This window comes from Clarias gariepinus, chromosome 4 (assembly GCF_024256425.1).
Source record: "Clarias gariepinus isolate MV-2021 ecotype Netherlands chromosome 4, CGAR_prim_01v2, whole genome shotgun sequence".
NCBI classification, from domain to species: Eukaryota; Metazoa; Chordata; class Actinopteri; order Siluriformes; family Clariidae; genus Clarias; species Clarias gariepinus.
Genome location: NC_071103.1, coordinates 5768313 through 5790044, shown reverse-complemented (window position 1 = coordinate 5790044; position 21732 = coordinate 5768313). Strand labels below are relative to the sequence as shown.

The 21732-nt window shown below is 38.4% G+C and overlaps 1 protein-coding gene across 1 annotated transcript; it reads right to left on the bottom strand.

Moving 5' to 3' along the window:
• Window positions 1-232: 232 nt before the first annotated feature.
• LOC128520469 (C-C chemokine receptor type 5-like) lies at window positions 233-21180 on the bottom strand. The gene is made up of 3 exons (XM_053494725.1): window positions 20944-21180; window positions 8714-8783; window positions 233-1980 (listed from the first exon to the last, which is right to left on the bottom strand). The coding sequence occupies exons 2-3, from the start codon at window positions 8764-8766 to the stop codon at window positions 945-947; spliced, it is 1089 nt and encodes a 362-aa protein (XP_053350700.1). The 5' UTR covers window positions 8767-8783; window positions 20944-21180; the 3' UTR covers window positions 233-944.
• Between the last annotated feature and the right edge of the window lie 552 nt (window positions 21181-21732).

The window sequence follows — 21732 nt, the reverse complement described above, 5'->3', positions numbered from 1 at the left end:
AGTTTTTCACACCACTGTAGTACAAAATACATAATAAGTACTGTACAGTGAAACCTTGGATTGTGATAAACTTGCGAATGTTAAAAAGGCTGTAGCAGTGCGAGACTCTCGTCTTACACCAGCCACGATTCTTTTTAAAAATGAAGTGTAATTTGTTTTATTTTTGCTTCTTGATAGGAATTGTTGTTATTAGGGATGCACCGAAATTTCGGCCGCCAAAAATTTTCGGCCGAAATAGCATTACGCATCAAACACGGAGTATGTCGGCGGTTTGGAAGCACTTCAAAGTTTCAGATGAGGACAGCAAAGTTGCAATAATTTTAATTAATTTGTAGTTTTTTTAATACAAACAAAAAGAAAATATTTTAAACATGTTTTTTTAATGAAGCCATTTTCGGTTTCGGTATCGGTTTTCGGCCAAGTGCATCCAAAAATTTCGGTTTCGTTTTCGGCCCAGAAATTTTATTTCGGTGCATCCCTAGTTGTTATACAGGGGTAGCTCAGTGGTTAAGGCACCTCACAACCACTAAGTTGCCACTGGTGGGCCCTTGAGCAAGGCCCTTAACCCTCATCTGCTCAGATGTGTAATGAGATAAAAATGTAAGTCGCTCTGGATAAGAGCGTCTGCTAAATGCCTAAATCTAAATTTAAATATAGATATTTTTGAGCAGGTCAAGAAGCGCTGATTTAAACGACTGCTGTACAGTGGCAGCCACTAGCGTCTGGAGCTGAAACAATGCTAAAAGTAAATTAAGATTGGTCTAGACCAACCTTACGAGCACGTGACTTACCCAAGATATACTTAGAGTATAAACAAGAATAGTGCGATGGAACCTGGCAAAACGCGATTCCCACCATACTGTTAAGAAAAAGCTTAAGGTACAACTTAAGAACTACTTAGCGATAAGAAGCTTTTGGGATACCGGGCCATGTTCTTTCACTAATCAGACAGCAACTGAGCGTTCCTCCACACTTGTGTTCTGTGAATACACTGAAGCTGCAGCCTGGGTCATGTAGCGCTTCATACACTGCACATGGACGCATGGTGTCTGGCGCAGGAACCTAGTAAGGTGCCTTCTAAACTTTTCTCCCACAAACACATAAAGGAACGGATTCAGGCAGCTGTGTGAGTATGCCAAGGCTTCAGTGGCTTGTAGCATTAGCTGAATCCTTTTGCTGAGCTCACACTCTGAAGGCAGGATGCGCTTCAATTCCAGTGCTTTGAGGAGTGCTGCAATGTTGTACGGTATCCAGCAGCAGAAGAAGACCACCATGACCACAACAACCAGACGAAAAGCGTTTTTTTTTGCAGGATGAAGGGTCTGAAGCCTCCAGAGCACCAATGAGTAGCAAAACCCCACAATAGTCAGTGGAATCAGCATGCCTAAAACATTCATTTTAAATAAAGCTGCACTTCTCACATCATTGTGATTTTCATCTTTTGGATAAGCATTGCAAATGTTTTTGTCATCATGGGCTTCAACTCCAACATAAAGTAGCTCAGGAAACGATGCTGCAACAGCTATAATCCAGATGATTACACTAGCAAAAATTCCACAAACCTTTGACTGGATTTTTGTAAAAAACACAGGATGGACAATAGCCAAGTATCTGTCGATGCTCATTAGCACAATAAAGAAAATGCCAGCGTAAAAACCAACGTAGTACACACCGAGGACCAGAGTGCACATGGCATTTCCAAAAACCCAGGAATCTCTGGCATAGTGAGCCAGGAAGGGGAGAGTGAAGATTAGTAGAAGGTCAGCGATGGCCAGGTTCAGTAAAGAGATCTCAGTCATGTTTGTTATAAGCTTGCCTTTCACAATCACCCAGAGGACCAGACTGTTGCCCAGGAAGCCCACCACGAAGAACAAGGAGTAGAGCACTGGGAGAAAATAGACTGCATGGACTTCATAATCACATGGTTCAGCATCAATCCCATTATTATAGTATTCGAAGTAATCCTCTGTTGCGGTCGTGCTGTAAACAGTGAAAAGGGAGTTATTACATGAACACTTATGTGTTCAGTACATACAAGGAGTACTTAATACTTTTCAACTTATACAGTATCATGACAACAAGATCAGAATATTTTTTATTAGTTAATAATAGTTTTAATTTACAGGGGATTAAATTTGTTTTGATTTAAAATTACAACTGAAAGTTCAAGTTATGATTATTGTAATGACACATAGTTTGAATGCAACCAGCTCTTAAGCTGAAGCACCTTTAGCTTTTTGGCCTTTCTCAAAAGTACTTACATGTCTACTTAACACTAGAAGTGCCGCGCCAGTGTCACCTACTTTTAACACGGTTCAGCGGCCATTTGACTGCCTATTGTTTTGAATAGGAAGCTGTTTTTGACACACAATGATTGCTAGATGACGCTTTCACCCCCCCAAAAAATAATTATAACAGTATAAGAAGGTAGCAGTTTGGTCTTTGTAGTTAATGCCCTTGTAGAGAATAAATAAATAAATAACACCTTCCAACCATCTCTCAAAAGAGTGCCATAGTTTTGCAAAAATACTTGTAAAACATCAGCATACATTGGAGGGAACTTCTGAGGTGGTTAGTGATTGATGGCATGGTCGTTCAGAGGGGGTTGTGATCACACCTACAGTTCTTTTGTTGTAGGCTGTCGGTCAAATATCTCTCCACTTGGAATGGAAGCACAAAATGGAGGGGCAACATGCAAGGGATTTCAGCATCTCGACGCATAGTATACTAAGCTGTTTATAAAGTAGAAACTGTTTGTTTTTCCATTTTGTAATCTTTTTCGTGTTTACCTTGTACTGTACAATGTATATAAATTTTTTAATGAATTACTGTAAATAAACTACATATGCAGTTTATTTTCCAGAAAGGACTTTAGGGATTAATATATAAACTGCTTCAAAGTCTTTCCACTTCGTGACTGCTGAGTGTGGATACAGACCAAACGGTTACCTTCTTGTACTTCTTGTTACTGCGCTGCCCCCTCTTGCCCCTGAATAGAGCCGGCCTCCATTATACACGCACACACACACACACATATATATATATATATATATATATATATATATAGCATGCATCTTTATACATTTGGGATCTGCGTCTACGTACATTTTCTGTTACATGTATAGAATTAGTTTCAGCTGAAACTTATGATCAATGGTGATCAAATGTTTTTTTTTTCCACTGGGGATGGTTTGTTCTTATTTGCATACTGCTCATTTACATATAAAATTAGAACTAACTTGCACCTTGTAACATGGATAATTGCACTGCTACTAATTTATGTTTCAATTTTACTGCTGCTATCATATCCACACATCATATTTTTATTTTGTGTGCCATTTATATATTGCTATTTTAATTCTATCTTGTAAATTTGTAAATTTCCAGCACAAATGTATCTCTAGTGCAATGTTGTCAAAATCTATCTGTTTTAGCTCACAGACAGTTATATAAGTTTGACTGCATTTCATAATGTATATGCTTTTGTATGGGACAATTAATTGTAAAATAATGCAAAAATATGCAAATATGTGAAAGATTTTGATGTACACTTTGTGATGTGCAGTTTAGCCCAAAATTAGATAAACAGCAGAATTTTAGACACAAGTTCAAAATTAGAAATTGGTCTCACTCTCTAGCATTATTTCCTATTTATTTTAATAGGTTTGATGCTGAACTGAAATGGTTAAACCTTTTTTACAAGTGTACTTTTTTTTTCTTGGCAAAATTTCATCTAGATAAACTTATACAAATACATATACAGTGGTGTGAAAAACTATTTGCCCCCTTCCTGATTTCTTATTCTTTTGAATGTTTGTCACAGAAAATGTTTCTGATCATCAAACACATTTAACTATTAGTCAAAGATAACACAAGTAAACACAAAATGCAGTTTTTAAATGATGGTTTTTATTATTTAGGGAGAAAAAAAAATCCAAACCTACATGGCCCTGTGTGAAAAAGTAATTGCTCCCTGAACCTAATAACTGGTTGGGCCACCCTTAGCAGTAATAACTGCAATCAAGCGTTTGCGATAACTTGCAACGAGTCTTTTACAGCGCTCTGGAGGAATTTTGGCCCACTCATCTTTGCAGAATTGTTGTAATTCAGCTTTATTTGAGGGTTTTCTAGCATGAACCGCCTTTTTAAGGTGATGCCACAACATCTTAATAGGATTCAGGTCAGGACTTTGACTAGGCCACTCCAAAGTCTTCATTTTGTTTTTCTTCAGCCATTCAGAAGTGGATTTGATGGTGTGTTTTGGGTCATTGTCCTGCTGCAGCACCCAAGATCGCTTCAGCTTGAGTTGACGAACAGATGGCCGGACATTCTCCTTCAGGATTTTTTTGGTAGACAGTAGAATTCATGGTTCCATCTATCACAGCAAGCCTTTCTGAAGCAGCAAAACAACCCCAGACCATCACACTACCACCACCATATTTTACTGTTGGTATGATGTTCTTTTTCTAAAATGCTGTGTTACTTTTACGCCAGATGTAACGGAACACGCACCTTCCAAAAAGTTCAACTTTTGTCTCGTCGGTCCACAAGGTATTTTTCCAAAAGTCTTGGCAATCATTGAGATGCTTTTTAGCAAAATTGAGATGATCCTTAATGTTCTTTTTGCTTAAAAGTGCTTTGCGCCTTGGAAATCTGCCATGCAGGCCGTTTTTGCCCAGTCTCCTTCTTATGGTGGAGTCGTGAACACTGACCTTAATTGAGGCAAGTGAGGCCTGCAGTTCTTTAGATGTTGTCCTGGGGTCTTTTGTGGCCTCTCGGATGAGTTGTCTCTGCGCTCTTGGGGTAATTTTGGTCGGCCGGCCACTCCTGGGAAGGTTCACCACTGTTCCATGTTTTTGCCATTTGTGGATAATGGCTCTCACTGTGGTTCGCTGGAGTCCCAAAGCTTTAGAAATGGCTTTATAACCTTTACCAGACTGATAGATCTCAATTACTTTTGTTCTCATTTGTTCCTGAATTTCTTTGGATCTTGGCATGATGTCTAGCTTTTGAGGTGCTTTTGGTCTACTTCTCTGTGTCAGATAGCTCCTATTTAAGTGATTTCTTGATTGAAACAGGTGTGGCAGTAATCAGGCCTGGGGGTGACTACAGAAATTGAACTCAGGTGTTATAAACCACAATTAAGTTATTTTTTAACAAGGGGGGCAATCACTTTTTCACACAGGGCCATTTGGAGTTTTTTTTCTCCCTTAATAACGTAAACCTTCATTTAAAAACTGCATTTTGTGTTCAATTATGTTATCTTTGACTAATCGTTAACGGTTTTTAATGAGCAGAAACATTTAGGTGTGACAAACATGCAAAAGAATAAGAAATCAGGAAGGGGGCAAATAGTTTTTCACACCACTGTAGTACAAAATACATAATAAGTACTGTACAGTGAAACCTTGGATTGTGATAAACTTGCGAATGTTAAAAAGGCTGTAGCAGTGCGAGACTCTCGTCTTACACCAGCCACGATTCTTTTTAAAAATGAAGTGTAATTTGTTTTATTTTTGCTTCTTGATAGGAATTGTTGTTATTAGGGATGCACCGAAATTTCGGCCGCCAAAAATTTTCGGCCGAAATAGCATTACGCATCAAACACGGAGTATGTCGGCGGTTTGGAAGCACTTCAAAGTTTCAGATGAGGACAGCAAAGTTGCAATAATTTTAATTAATTTGTAGTTTTTTTAATACAAACAAAAATAAAATATTTTAAACATGTTTTTTTAATGAAGCCATTTTCGGTTTCGGTATCGGTTTTCGGCCAAGTGCATCCAAAAATTTCGGTTTCGTTTTCGGCCCAGAAATTTCATTTCGGTGCATCCCTAGTTGTTATACAGGGGTAGCTCAGTGGTTAAGGCACCTCACAACCACCAAGTTGCCACTGGTGGGCCCTTGAGCAAGGCCCTTAACCCTCATCTGCTCAGATGTGTAATGAGATAAAAATGTGAAACAGAAAAGTGAAGTTGTTCAGCTGTTTAGTGTCACTATGCAAATGGTACACTCGGTGTAGTTACCGAAATCTTTGATTTAGTTCTCATTGAGTGGCCACACATCACTTCCACATTTCCCTCGCTTTTATTACATGATTCTTATGTGAGCATAAGCAGTAAAGCATTACGCAGGTTTATAATACACCGCGGCCAAGTGAACCACGTTCCCGCCGATTAGGTGCGTGGTACGTTGCCTAGCAACACTGAACGAAATGAGGCATAATCGTGGTGTTTGCTTCGGTTATGACATAGCATAGTTTATTATCTGCTGTTGTAGATCTGATTTATCCAAACATAATAATAAAGCTTTATATCCTCAGGAGGGGTCATTACATTGTTTTAGAGATAATTTCAAAAGCTTCAAATAGAATGAACAAACTAATTATTTTTTTAAACGTTATAAAATTAAGCTAATTTATCTCCCTATAAATTTTTGCTGATTATCAATGCCAGAATGAATGATGAATGTTGAATTGCAGCTGTCAGCAATTTCACGTAAATAAGAGCAAAATGGCTTTATACTAGCTTTTACTGGTGCGATTTTAAAATAGAAGCATACAGGAGGGTCCTGGAATTTGAGGGTCCTGGAATTTGATCATGTGAAGTATTTTTTTTTGTTACCCCATTGCGGTCAAATGACCACTGCTCAGCGATTCTAGTGTTAAGCCCTGGAAATGCTTAACCCATTTAAATGCAGCACAAAAAAGTAAAATGAGATTACAGTGGAACCTTGGATTACGAACATAATTTGTATCGGAAGCAGGCTCGTATTTCAAAACACTCGTAAATCAAAGCGAATTTCTCTTTATGAAATAATTGAAACTCAAATTATTCATTCCCCAGTCCAAAAAAAAGAAAAAAAAACCCATAAAAAATAATCAATACAAGGTGAAAAAAAAGTGCTTGCCCTATCATCGCTGGTTCGATCCCCGGGTGATGCTGCCGAAGGTTTAGAGAGAGCTGATTAGCCGGGGCAGAGGGGAGGGATGAGAGGTACTTCGTGCTCCCACATTAATACGGCTCTACAAGCCAATCAGGGGCATCTGTGAGCTTACGTAAGTGGAGGGAGCGGACTGTGTTACTCCGCCCCCAACGGTGCGTGAGCAAGCAGTTCGAAAAGACAGTCGGTGACGTCACGTGGGTTGGAGAAAACACAGGAAAGTCTGCGGCTCTCCCGACTGAGTGGTGGTAGAAGCTTAATGTGGGAGCCCTTGTTCCTAGTGACAGGGAGGAATTGGTCACTACTAAATTAGGGAGAAAATCAGGGAAATAATCCAAAAAATTAGTAAAAAATATATAAATAATAATCAATACAAAATCTAAAGTAAAAATAAAACATGTATGTGTGTTTTTTCGTTTTTGAAAAGTAAGAGGAAAAAAGGAATCAGACCCTCACCTCTCCCTCTTATAGTCTTACACGGTAACACTTCCTCCTCTCATATTTAAGTTACATACACACATTATTGGAAAGACTGGCTGTAAACAATGTTGGGTGTAACACATTACAAAGTAACTTGGATTACTTTTTTGATGTAACGAGTAATATAACGTGTTAGGCCCGCCATTTAAGTACTCAATAATGAAGTTATATTTTTAAAAATGTTATTCAGACAACTTATGTAATCTGTGAGCCAGACAGCTGTCATTCAGTTATTTTGTGTGTGAAAGTCATCCTACAAGCCCCTTTCTTTCCGTGAGTCGGAAAGAACCGAATAGTCTAACCGCATGGGTGAGATAGGGGTATAACAGCAGGAATAACAGAGGGGGATGGGTTATCGGGGGTGGGGCTTGCAGAACGACTTTCACACATACACACACACACACACACACACACACACACAAACAGTGCTGTCTGGCTCACGGATTACTTAAATTGTCTAAATAACAGATTACATTCTTAAAAGAGTAACTAAAAAACTAAGTAGTTAAATGGTGGACCTAACATGTTGGATTACACGTTACGTCAAAAAAGTATTTCAAGTACTCTAACATTCAAGTTATACCCAACACTGCGAATAACACTAGTGTGAGCGCAAACTAATGGAATCACTGCTGTAAAGTAAAAAAAAAAAAAAACTAACCAGCACTTTACCTTTAAAAGAATCGCGAAAGAGCAGTGTTTTCATTACAGAGAGAGAGAGAGAGTGTGTGTGTGTGTGTGTGTGTGTGTGTGTGTGTGTGTGTAAAGGCGAGAAGAGAAGGATGTGTGTGTGAAGGGGCAAGGTGTCCAATGAGCACACACACACATAAAGGCATGCTGACCCAGGCAGTGAGAAAATTAAACTTAACTTATGGTTTATGCACACACACATGGTCACAGTATTATAGTAAACAGCACACGCATGCACGGATGTTGATTTTACCAGGCTGGGGAGACGATTACCCACAATTCTGCAGCGCAAAAGAGAGAAAAACTGCTGGCTCAATTGTGATTACGTGAACAAAACGAGAAGCGCATGCGTGATACATGATACTCGATACTTGTAAATCAAGACATGTTTGTTGTTCCAGTCAAAATTTATAAAAAGATCTTTGCTCGTCCTGCGGAACACTCGCAAACCGCGTTACTCGTAATCCGAGGTTTCACTGTAGTTTTAAAGGTGGATAATTCTTTTCTATACACACTGTATACATACCACATTGAGCATAGAACAGTTGATTTGCTTTAACACAACATTTGACCATCTCATATATGGAATGTATTATGTCCTCACCTGGGTGTTGTGTTTTTCAAATGGCCACCAGTATTGTTCATCTTTGTTGACATTCAGTATTAACCAGGCACTAAGGATAAAGATAGAGAAAATACATTTCAAAACTATTCAACACAAACCACACTGCAAAGCTGGGTAAACCACCTGTAATTTTAAATCCGAGCTTAAAAATGGGTCAGTAAACCACTGAACTGCAGTCTGTGCTTAAAAATAAGTGTAAAAGTTCAGCCTGTTAAGATAAATCAGAAAAGGCACTGAGCTCTGCATTGATGCATTTAGCAATTAACCAAGTAAATAACACACGACAAGCAATATGTACACTTCATACAATAATTAATTTAAATATTAGGTGCAGTTATTCTTAACAATAATTGAATAAAGAAAATGCAACACATTTTTAAGCCATATATTTATAAACGTATATTATACAACTGTTTCGACCAAGTAATCTGATTCACGAATTCTGATAATAGACACTAACACCACTAAAACATTTAAATATACATATCATTATGTGTCCCAGGTGTTTCAATAACCATTAATAACACTAACTGTCAGATGCCACATTGGTGAAAGTAGGTCTGTTCGGTCTGTAGCACTGCGGAGAGGGCATCTGCATGCCACAAACTACATTCAAAACTAGTCACAGAAGCACTTTCAATGAGAACACACAAAGTTATATCATCAGTTATTATCAGCTGATAAAAGGTATGTCATCTTGAACAACAACAACACTTTGATTCCTTAATAATTGTCCCTAAATTCTTCAGAATCGACTCATCAACCATTCATGTTCTTTTATTTACTGCTACAAAGCTAACTAGCTCCTAACACAAGGCTGAGTTTCAAATCCTTCTCTAACCCCTAAACAAGGTCACTACTTAGTAGAAAGTAGAAATATAAAGACAAACTTACAATATTTACTGGACTGCTTCAATGGTTTCTTCTTACCTTTTGGCTACATAGTGCCAGGAATGGTGCTACCCATGCACAAGGGACGAACCCTGCAATTCTTTTTTTTTTTTTTTTTTTTTGTCAAATTTCTTTATTGAACATTTTTCAACTTTAACAAAACAAAAATACACCTAACAGGCCACAAAAAAAAAGAAACCATTTTTTAAGATATTCAGAATACATAAATTAGTAAAAAAAAAAAATGAATATAAAAACAAAAAAATAATGGTAGCACAATACCAATTCGAAATCCTATGCACTCACTTGAGGTACTTGGGGAGGAAAACCTTTCCACAGAATAGTTGACAAATCAGTGTCCAAATTGCTAATATAAGGCTTCCAAATATTATAGAACTGATCTGGTTGGCCATTAACTAAACATGTTAAATATTCCAGCGGGATTAGTTCCATTAAAATCTTGTGCCATCCTGAAATAGTCAGAGTCCTATCGCTTATCCATCTCAATAATATATTTTTCCTGGCTGCAAAAGTAAGAAGATTGTAAAGTCTCTTTTCATTGGATAAAATCAAAGATTGATCCGGTAGACCAATGATCAAACATACAGGATCCATAGCCAACTCCTTATCAAAAAGAATGCACATTTCAGATACAATCTTGGCCCAGTATATTTGTAACTGATTACATGACCAGAGACAATGAGTGAGAGTGCCAATTTGTGTTTTGCACCTAAGGCATAGAGGTGAAAGGGCATTGTTAAATGTATGTCTACAGTTTGGTGAGATATGCAACCTGTGCACAATTTTGGCATGGTTACATACTGAAATAGATTTGGCATATTTCCAGATATCATCCCATTCTTCCTCACTTATAGCGACTGAAAGTTCCCTTTCCCAAGCAGATCTAGTATTCAAAACCACTTGTTTCTCAAATGTACCACTAAGTACCTTATATAACAAACTCACAGACTTCTTTCCGGGTATTTGAAAAATAAACTTTTCTGTAGGAGACAGACTTCTATTAGTACATAACAAGGTGTCCTTCAAAATATAGCTCCTAACTTGTAAAAAATGAAAGAAGTCCTGTTGTGATAATTGATATTTTTGTCTCAAATCCTCAAAAGACATTAGGCCTTCTCCATCAAACACATCCTGAAGCCGAGAAATACCTTGGTTTTCCCAAAATCTAAACCTCTCATCAGATCTGCCTGGAGGGAAGTTCGGATTATTCACAATTGGCATGAGGGCAGAAGTTATTTTCATTCTTCCCTCAAAACGATTAATGGCCCTCCATGCCTTAAGTGCAATTACAGTTACAGGGTTTTCACAGTTTTCCGATAAAAAACTTTTTTTTTTTTTTTAAAACAGTAGGGGATCTTTTAGGGGAATTTTTGACAGCGATTGCTCAAGGTCCAACCAGGTAGAAGAATTATCAAGATCAACCCAATCATAAATATATCTTAAATGCGCGGCCCATTGATATAGCTTAATATTGGGTAAATCCAGTCCTCTAATTGGACCTGGTAATTGCAGTGCAGAAAACTTTAATCTTGGTCTGCGCTTGCTCCAAATAAAAGAGGAAAGCCAGCCATTTACATCTTTTAAAACTTTTTTAGAAAACAGAACAGGTATCATTTGAATTGGATACAAAAGCTTGGGAAGGACAGTAATTTTTATTAAAGCCACTCTGCCCAACCACGAAATAGGTAGTGTGTGCCATCGGTTTAAATCCTCTCTAATTTTACTAAACAATGGGGAGAAATTATCTTTAAATAAATTTTTACACATAAGGCTAACGAAAATACCCAAATATATAAATCCTCCAGGGGACCATTTAAATGGAAATGAGGGACTAATATTTGGCATTGCCTTCATGGAACCAACAGGCATAGCCTCTGACTTACTAAGATTAATTTTGTATCCTGAGAACGTGCTGAAGGTATTAATGATATTGAGAAGAGATGGTACTGAAGAGTCTGGTTTTGAAAGGAAAATGACCACATCATCTGCATAAAGTGGCAACTTATGGTGCCTTTCTTTAGTCTGCAAGCCTTCAATTAAGGGCTCGGTTCTGATTGCTTCAGCTAGGGGCTCAATAGCAAGCGCAAAAAGCAGGGGTGAAAGTGGGCACCCTTGTCTAGTTCCTTTATATAATGAAAAACTTGCTGATCTGGAACCATTTGTAAGAACGAAAGCTTTAGGCTTATCATATAATACTCTAACCCATCTAATGAAAGCATCACCAAAATTAAATTTCTCCAGAACAAAAAATAAATATGACCACTCAATACGGTCAAATGCTTTCTCTGCATCAAGAGAAATGATTAGCCCATCAATCTTACACTGTTTATAGACTTGTATAACATAAAGGAGACATCTCATGTTATTGCATGAAGAGCAGCCTTTTATAAAACCTACTTGATCATCTTTAATAACATCTGTTATTACGTATCTACATTTAATAGAGATATAGGTCTATATGAGGAGAAGGCTTCTGGAGGTTTACCTTTTTTTAGTATAAGGGAAACATTAGCTTCTCTTAGAGATTCAGGGAGCTGCCCACTTCTATATGAATGATTAAACATATTAAGCATAGGTTCAAGTAACAAAGTTTGCCATTCTTTATAGAATTCACAACCGATGCCATCTGGACCTGGCACCTTTCCATTCTGCATTCGTGAAATCGCCTCAATTAACTCCTCTTTAGAAATAGGAGCATTTAACTTTGCTTTCTGATCTAATGAGATAATTGGTAAACTAATTTTGGAAAAAAAAGCTTCTAATAGTGTAGTACTGCTACTAGACGCTTCAGTATTATATAGGTTCTTATAGTAATCTCGAAATATGTTGTTAATTGATTTGCTATCATATTGTAGTTTGTCATTTGTGTCTAGTATTGATATAATTGAGCGTGAATCACTTTTCTTCTTAGTGAGGTAAGCCAGAAATTTACCCGGCTTATCTCCATGCTCGTAAAATTTCTGTTTCACAAACCTCGGTTTGTATTCTGCATCTTGGGTTGGCAGTGAGTCTATTGCGCTTCTCAGTGCTAATATTTCTTTGAGTAACGCCTTATCTGCAGTCTTAATATATTTTTCCTCTATACTCTTTAAATCCTCCTCTAGTAATCTTTGGGTCTTGTTTTTTTACGTTTCTTAGAAACAGAAAAGGACCAAATTAACCCTCTTATGTAAGCTTTGCTAGTCTCCCATAAAAGAGAAGGGTCTTGCGTGGATTTAGCATTAATAGCATAGAAAGATGTGAATTCCCCCAAGAAAAAGGGATGAAATGTCTGATCTTTGAGTATATTGGTGTTTAATCTCCATTGCCGGAAGTTATCTATTTGATACCTTTACATTGAGAACAACCATCGCATAATCTGAAATGACAATATTGTTAATACAACATGATAAGGCTAAATGCATTAAACTCTTGGGAATAAAAAAATAATCAATTCTCGTATAACACTGATGTGGTGGGGAGAAAAAACTGATGGGTGAAGCGCTCTCCAAACATCTATAAGTTCTAAGTCTTCACAAATGCCATTAATTTGTTTAGCTATGTTAGATGGCGCCATTATTTTATGGGAAAATCGATCAATAAGAGGATTTAACATGCAGTTAAAGTCACCAGCAGCAACCATTTAATCCGATCTCAAATCAAAAAAGTCAGCAAAAGCCTTAATAAGAAAATTAGAGGGGTGCCCTGGAGGATAATATACATTAAACAAGGTAATAGATTTGCCGTATAAAGTGCCGTATATAATGACAAAACGGCCTCTGTCATCTTCTGTCGATTTAACAACATTTAATGGTATTTCTTTTCTGATCAGTACTGCTACTCCTCTACTATTTGACGAAAAGGATGGGGAGTATACTTGATTATACCCCCCTGCCTTAACTTTAAATGTTACTGTTTGTCTAAGTGTGTTTCTTGTAACAGAGCTATGCCAATTTTCTCCTTTCTAATGTAAGTCAGGATTTTCTTTCTCTTTATAGGATTATGAATTCCCCTAACGTTCCAAGTACATATACGAAGTGTGCTATCCATTGCCGTAAACCTCAGTCATGAAACAGTTGTACCTGAACATGTACTAAGTAACACTGTGACCTTAAACATACTAACTTAAAAAAAAGCCTAAAACATTTACCCAACGTATAATGTAAATAAGAAACAAATAACAGAGCACAGAAAACAGGGGAAACTACCCCTACATCCATCTCTTAAGGGCTTCCACACAGACTTTATTGTGAAGAGAAATACAAACTCCTCAAACCACCATCTTCGTTTTTACCAAAAGTCAGCGCACCCAAATCTGTCATCTGCAGAACTGCGCAGCCAGTCTCTTCTTAATGTAAAATAAGACGTAAAAAATTAAATTCAAAAGTTGTATCCACTGAGGTAATAACGCCGCAATTTACTCCGGCACTTATCGGGAATCAAGGAAAGAAATCACCTCCTCTGGAAAAACAAGCCTCTTGCGCTCACAGCCAACTTTAACACTTAATGTGGCCGGGTAGTGCAACGCATATTCCATCTGCAGCCCTCGAAGACGAGTTTTGACCTCATTAAACGCTCTTCTCTTTTGCACCACCGCCGCAGAGTAATCATTAAAAAAAGAAATTTCTGGGGTATTTGCATCCCGCGACGACAATGTTTGCTTACTGTTGAGCGTGAAGAGCTTCGTGGCGGCTGTCATCACTCTTTGTTTGTCCTGGAAGTTATGGAATCGAACGATGACAGGACCAGGGCGGCCGCCCTGAGCCGGCTTTGGAGTGAGGGAGCAATGGGCTCTTTCCAGCTTCAATTTACCCGCCTTCGTGTCCACCTGAAGGTAATCCGGTATCCATTTCTCAAAGAACCTGACAGGGTTTGATCCTTCTGTATACTCCAGTAAACTGATAATGCGCACATTACATCTCCTTCCGCGATTTTCCAAGTCGTCCACCTGCTCGGTCAGATCTCGTACTCGTTTTTCCAAATGTTGAATCTTGGTTTCATTGGCTGTGCATGTAGTTTCAGTCACCTCAATTCTATTCTCTGCTTCTTGGACCCGCTGAACAAAACTGAATTTTAGACGACTGATTATCTATCGCTTCAAGAACCGTAGAGATCTTAGCATCAATCACTGCAACTATATTGTCCGTCATGCTCTTCATAGCTTGTATAAGGTTGGGGTCAGGATCAGGAGGCACGTCAGTGCTCGCCTTTTCGGCCTCTCCCTCATGAGTTAGCAAGGCTGTACCGTAGCTGGCATGCTATCCATGGACGCGACTGTCGGGCTAGGCATATTTCTCGAAGTCGTTTTTTTCGCACTCCTCAGTGCACCGCCCGTTGATTTGTTAAAATAGTTATTTAAACTCATTCTGTCAATATAGAGCTTGTAATTGGGTTACTCCTCTGTTTAAATGAAAAAGAAATTGGTATGAATAACCGAGACTACTGCGCAGCTCGTAAAAACACGTGTTTACTCTAAGGCGCCATCTTGCATCCTGAACCCTGAAATTCTATAAAACTTCTAATTTAGTTTTTTTTCACATTTGCTTGAGGTTACTCTTTTGGGGGGCGTGAGTATGACTATTGTACCATGGTGCAGGTGTTTTTTCTGTGACCTTTTTTAATCTAATGGGGGCAACAGTGCAGTGTTGCCAACTTAGCGACTTTGTCACTATATTTAGCGACTTTTCAAATCCCTCTAGCGACATTTTTTTTAAAAAGCGACTAGCGACAAATCTGGCGACTTTTTCTTGTGTTACTGGAGACTTTTGGAGACTCTGATGTGTCTGTACTGACTCTTCTCAACTTGCCACAGCAGCTGCCGCCGCCGGCCCCTCCCCCGTCCCAAAGCACTCACAGACACCCCCCCCCCCCAGCTGCAGTTACTGCAGGAGATGCTCACTCCTACGAGTCTTGACTGCAAATGAATTGCCCATGCGCAAATCCGCATTTTTTTTTTTAAAGCGCCTAGTGACAAATCTAGCAACTTTTGGACAAACCTTAGCAAGTTTCCAAATGTCGCCAATACTGTCCTGTAAGCACGAGGTCTTGCTTTCCCGGTACAGTTACTCATCTCCCTGTGTCTGCCCTGATCGGTGTTGCAACGGACCTATCACTTACCTGCTTCTCTTTTGCTTGAAATAAAACTATTTAATTTGACCATTTTCTTTTTTTTTCTTATTTATTTATTTTTTTCTTTCGATGCACTTATATTACTCACTGTTACAAAGCTTAAGTTCATAATTATATTGGACACATGAGGAAGGATTAGGGAAAACACGCAAAATGCAAATACGACGTAATTACGTCATCAATATGCAAATATACGCATGACGTCATCTAGCGACATTTGGCGACTTTTCGAGCAGACTTTAGCTACTTTCCGTTGAAAATAGTTGGCAACACTGCAACAGTGTTCTTCTACTAAGAAGTTAAGACAGATCCAGCAGAGCACTTGTGAATCTGTCTTTGGTTGTCGGATTAATATTCCTTCCAAAGTGATAACTTGGAGACACAGCTAATCTGTTCTACAGGTAGAGTATATACTAAGAATGGATGGACTGTGATGTCATCACTTTAAGGTAAAACCTTTATATTAATGACATCTATACCATGATATAATTAAAGCAATGAGTTGGTCCATTTATGATTTGTTTAACTTACAAAGAAATTTAGTAAATCCAGAAATGCAAGGCTTAAGGAGTCATTTGCATAGTTTGTGCTTCGACATGCACTCTTAACTGTGGGATGTTAGACATGTGTGTGCCTTTCAAAATCATGTCCAATCAACTGAATTTGCCACAGGTGGACTCTAATCAAGTTGTAGAAACATCTCAAGAATGAGCAGTAGAAACAGGGTGCACCTGAGCTCAATTTTGTGTCAGCGTCATGGTGTGGTGGAGCGCTGAGGAATTGAAAATCCGATTATGCCTGGGTAAGGCCCAGGGACCTTAATTAAATCTCATCGTAGGTAACACAGGTCAGTTCACAAGAAACAGCAGGAGACAAGCATATTAAGAAGTAACAAAATTTTATTTTAATCAACTATTAAGACAATTTATTACAAAAAAGAAAATAAGCAATTACTGGGAATTTACTCTGTGAATTTGAAAATTTCCTCTCAAACCTGGTCATTCTGTAGACAAAGTGTTAATTGATGGAGATTTTATTCTAATCTCACTTTAAAACAGACCGCTCGAAAATTAGAATGTATATGACATTAAACTAAATTGTTAGTATTCCAAAAAGCATGGAAGGAGAGCATTCAAAAATATAAAAAAATCTCTTAGTGCTGCTAGATCGATATATCTCTCCACTCTTATAAAAACTAACAATAATAATCCTAGATTTTTATTTAATACCATAGTAATATTAACTGGATATAAGACCACTACAGAAATCTCCACACAACAACATACAGTAGTGAGGACTTCAGGAACTTTTTCAATAACAAAATCGTAAATATTAGGCAAACAATTCAGGCTTTGAAACCAGACAATTTGATTGATACAGATGATAAACTAACTATATCAGATCAGAACCTAAAATACTTTACTCCCCTTAAAGAGAATAAACTAATTTCACTAATTTCTTCTGCAAAATCATCAACCTGTGTATTAGATCCTATACCAACATATTTTCTCAAGCAGATAGTACCAGCAATAACAGAACTACTGCTGATTTTTTTTTTTCATTAGTAGGTATGTTCCAAAATCTTTTAAATTAACAGTTATTAAACCACTAATTAAGAAACCTAACCTCGACCCCTGTCAGCTGTCCAATTACAAACCGATATCAAACCTGCTCTTTAACTCTAACATTCTGGAAAAAATAGTAGCGCAGCAGCTATGTTTATATCTACATAGAAATAGCATACACAAACTGTATCAGGATTTAAGCCTCATTACAGCATAGACAGCATTTGTTAAAGTAATAAATGACCTCCTTTTGGCCTCTGATCAGGGTTGCTTCACTATGCTTGTGTTACTCGACCTCGTGGCAGCTTTTGACACCATTGATCATAGTATTTTCCTTTACAGATTGGAAAATATTGTAGGAATTAAGAGAATGGCTCTCTCCTGGCTTAGATCCTACAGTATCAAAGTGATCTTTATCAGTTTGTAGATTTAAATGGTGACAATTCTGCATATTCTAAATTGGAGTTTGGTGTTCCACAGGGTTCAGTTTCAGGCCCACTGCTTTTTTTCCTTCTTTTTTTCCCCCCTGGTCAACATAATGGTATTAGTTTTCATTGTTATGCTGATGACACACAGTTATACGTCTCAGCAAAACCAGACGGGAAAAATCTGCTTAATAAAGTTAAGCAATGTGTGCAGGACATAAGAGACTGGATGTTAATTAACTTCCTTTTGCTAAATTCTGATAAGACAGAAGACTACTCATAGGACCACATGCAGTTAGAAAGCAAGCTTTTTGATCACACTGTAACTTTAGATAGCCTTTCTGTTCCATCAAGTGCAACAGTAAAAGACTGTGTAAAAGTAGATAATACTACCAGGATAGCATTGTTTCACCTGACAAATATTGCCATGATAAGGAATATACAGTATTGTCACTAAACGATACAGAAAAACTAGTTTATGCTTTTATCAACTCTAGGTTGGACTACTGTAACGCATTACTGTCTGGTTGTTTAACTAGGTGCATAAACAAACTTCAGTTAGTCCAAAATGCAATTGTAAATAGATTTGTCTAAGGTAAAGTAGCAGATCTGGGACTCATGAACATAGAGTATTATGGTGAACAGCGGCAGCAGCAGTGCGGGGACAGCCAGCCGGAAAACACAGAGGAGTCAGAGTCTGCTGCGGGCCTCAGCGATACACCTGAGCCAGCACTCACGAAGCTCAGTCCTGCACACACCGCCACACACAGCACACAGCGCTGACACAAACACCGGAACTTCTGTACACAGCACCAGTAAAGACCCCGACACATGTAGAGTAGTCACCAACACCCAAAGAAAACATTACAGTTTAACACAGGAGAAGAAGAAACGAGACCTCCACCACAAAACTCATCAGCAAACAAAAAACATGCAGTCAAACACTGAACATCATAACACAGGAGACCGAAGAAACAGGATGCAGCACCACACACACACAAGAGGAACCGTGTATGTGTGTGGATAAATGAGTGTGCATACTGTATACATACATACAGTCCCATGCAAAAGTTTAGGCATCCATTGATAAATAACCAAATAATATTAAAGAACTAGAAGCCCTTTGTACTAGAAGTAAGAATGTGAGAAAATCCCAAGTACAAGAATGGAAAGACTTTTGACTGGCTTTAAAAAGCTTTGATTATGTTGGGTTCCACAAACTTTTGCACAGTGCCACAATAATGTTTTTATTTTTTATCTTTATTCAATTTATGACATTAAAAGTAACTATGCATCAGTGTTTGCTGAAAATATTGTGCATTAGTTCAATTTCAAGGAGGGACTGTGTTAACATCTTTTCAATTAAAAAAATCACCAAGATCTGTTAATCAGTGGTGCCTAAACTTTTGCACAAACATATATATATATATATATATATATATATATATATATAAAATCGAAAAATAATAAGTAAAATGGTGTAAAATTTCTCCCTGTGTCTCTGTCAAGCTGTCGCTCCTGAGCTGCCAGTGATCCAGACGCCCTCTGCCCTCTGGACATGTTTGACTCGTCCTGGTGCCCCACTTCAGGTTGGAGATCTCGTCGTCACATGGATTCCCCGTGTGGTCTGCCTGGAATGCTGTGTGGTGTCTTTTGTGTGGTGCATTCACACAGGATAAGTGAAGACTGCGATATTACTGACTTGTGTCCCGGATATACAGTACAGTATATCCTAAAGTGTGTGTCTCTTAAAAGTGTGTTGCGATGAGAAAAGGAAGGAAGGGTGTGTGTTTTTGTGTGCATATGCAGACTGTGTGTGAGACAGAGAAAGAATTTATGAATTTTGGGTTTGATGGATTAAAAAAAACTAAACAAATATAATTACCATGCCCTGTGTGTTATTTATATTTCATCGGGTTAAAATCTAATAGCTCGAGCTGTACGCTTAATTTATCTGCAACATCTTAACCTTACATTATGAAAAAAATAAAATCACAATATTTTCAGCAAACATTGATGCATAGTTACTTCTTATGCCATAAATTGACCAAAAAAATTATCTTTCAGGAAATTTCTTTATGTCTGTCTGTATGTTTGTCCAGATTGATCACAGCATCACTCAAAACTGGTGGGAAAGAGTTTAATTAAACTTTTGCAGTGCTTAGATCTCTGCCAGTGTTTCGCAAGACGAGCAATGATTTTTAATCAATTTTAACTTGGAAAACGAACAAAGTCTTGGTTTACGAGTACCGAGTATGTATCACGCATGCGCTTCTTGTTTTGACGCAGAGCCTCACGTGATCACAACTGAGGCAATGGTTTTTCTCTTTCTTGTGTTGCGGACTTTAGGGTATTCGTCTCCCCTGCTGGGTCTTCGTGCGCATCTCTTATTGGTATAATCAACATCCGTTTTATTTCTTTGTAATGATGCATACTTGGGAGGCGTATATACTGTACACCATCACAAGGGACTGGAGTCTATCCTGGGAGACTTTGGGGATGAGCGGGTTACAGTACTATACTCCCTGGACAGGGTGCCAATCCATCGTAGGGCACACACACGCACACTTAGAGACTCACTGGGCAATTTGGAAATGGCAAGTAACATAATGTGCATGTGACATGTTTGCACACAGACTGGAAGGGCGGGAATCGAACCCTTGATCCTGGAGGTGTCACAGTGCTAACTACTATTATAGTGTTGCATTGTATTTGATGTGATTTATGACAAATAAATAAATAAATAAATAAATAAATAAAATAAGACATGTGCGTTCATTTATATAAATTTATAAAATAAAGCATGCACAACTCATAAAAAGAAGTTGAATTCAGTCTGTGCAAAAGTGAGTTATTTCCTTTTTATCCAAGCGCTTCAGTTTATTGTATGTACAGTAATGTAGTGTAAGCACAACGCTGATACACACTTCCTCTTTATGGCGTCTGGAAGCTTTTATAGCGAACTATCGCGATTCTAACTATAGATAGAAGAAACTTTTTTCTGTGATCCAGGCAGATCAGAAACGCTTGAACAGAGCTGAAATCTTCAAACTGTTTTAAGCCCTGTGATTCTCTCTCCCAGCCTCCATAATGAAAGGACCTAGGCTCCGCCCACTGTAAACTGTTTAACAGATTTCGCGCCGCAGGTGATGACCTGCCGACACAAGGGAAATTAATCATTCAGCGAATAGCTCCTTACCCTCCGTGAAAAGCGTTGGCGGGTGACATAACCGCTGAAGACGTCTACCAGCAGCCCAGTGCCCAGTGACCGCTCCTCTCTCTTTCCTCTTTTTTTTTTCATCCATGGACGGTTTTAGTTTTGGACTGCGGTAAAGTTCGTTTGATATTCAGCTTTTGCCGCCTCTATACATGGCTGGACTGGCATTTGCCCGGTGGACCGATGGTGATTTTCGTCTTTTGTGGGCCGGCCGCCGATGTTTTTGGGTTTTTTTTTTTGTAACGTTATAAACTTTTAAAGGTGGCGGATTGGCCAATTGGTCATGATCGACTCTGGGCTGGACCAATTACAGCCGAGGAGGTCAAATGCACCCGCCCCCTTGCAACGGCTTAGCAATCACATATCATTGCTGAATAAAAATGGAGAACAAAAAACGCAAAGGAGCAGGAGGAGCCGAAAAAATTAGGGCCAAAAAGAAACTAGCGCTTCAGGCAGATGCTGCCAAATGTGCTAAAATATCACAGTTGTTTGGTGGCTATAGTGGAGCTTCCACTTTAGTAAAATTAGCAAGTGATGGAGGCCAGCAGCCGCAGGTTGAAGAGGGAAAGGGGAGGCAGGAGGAGGAGAGACCCGAGGCGGCCGCAGGTGTTATGCGCTAAAATGCCCCCCTGCCATGGATTGCCCCCCCATACATAATCGCTATCGAATATTATAGTAGAAATTCATGGGTTTATAATTATCAAGTATGATATTAATATTATAATAAACCCTAGTTACGTGACAGCCGTCAAGACCATTATACAATTCTTG

Excerpts from the sequence above, each read along its gene's own strand:
- LOC128520469 (XM_053494725.1), bottom strand. The coding sequence starts at position 8,766 with ATGTCAACAAAGATGAACAATACTGGTGGCCATTTGAAAAACACAACA. Across the intron at positions 1,981-8,713 it reads TTGAAAAACACAACACCCAG|CACGACCGCAACAGAGGATT; the intron begins GTGAGGACATAA and ends CACTGTTTACAG.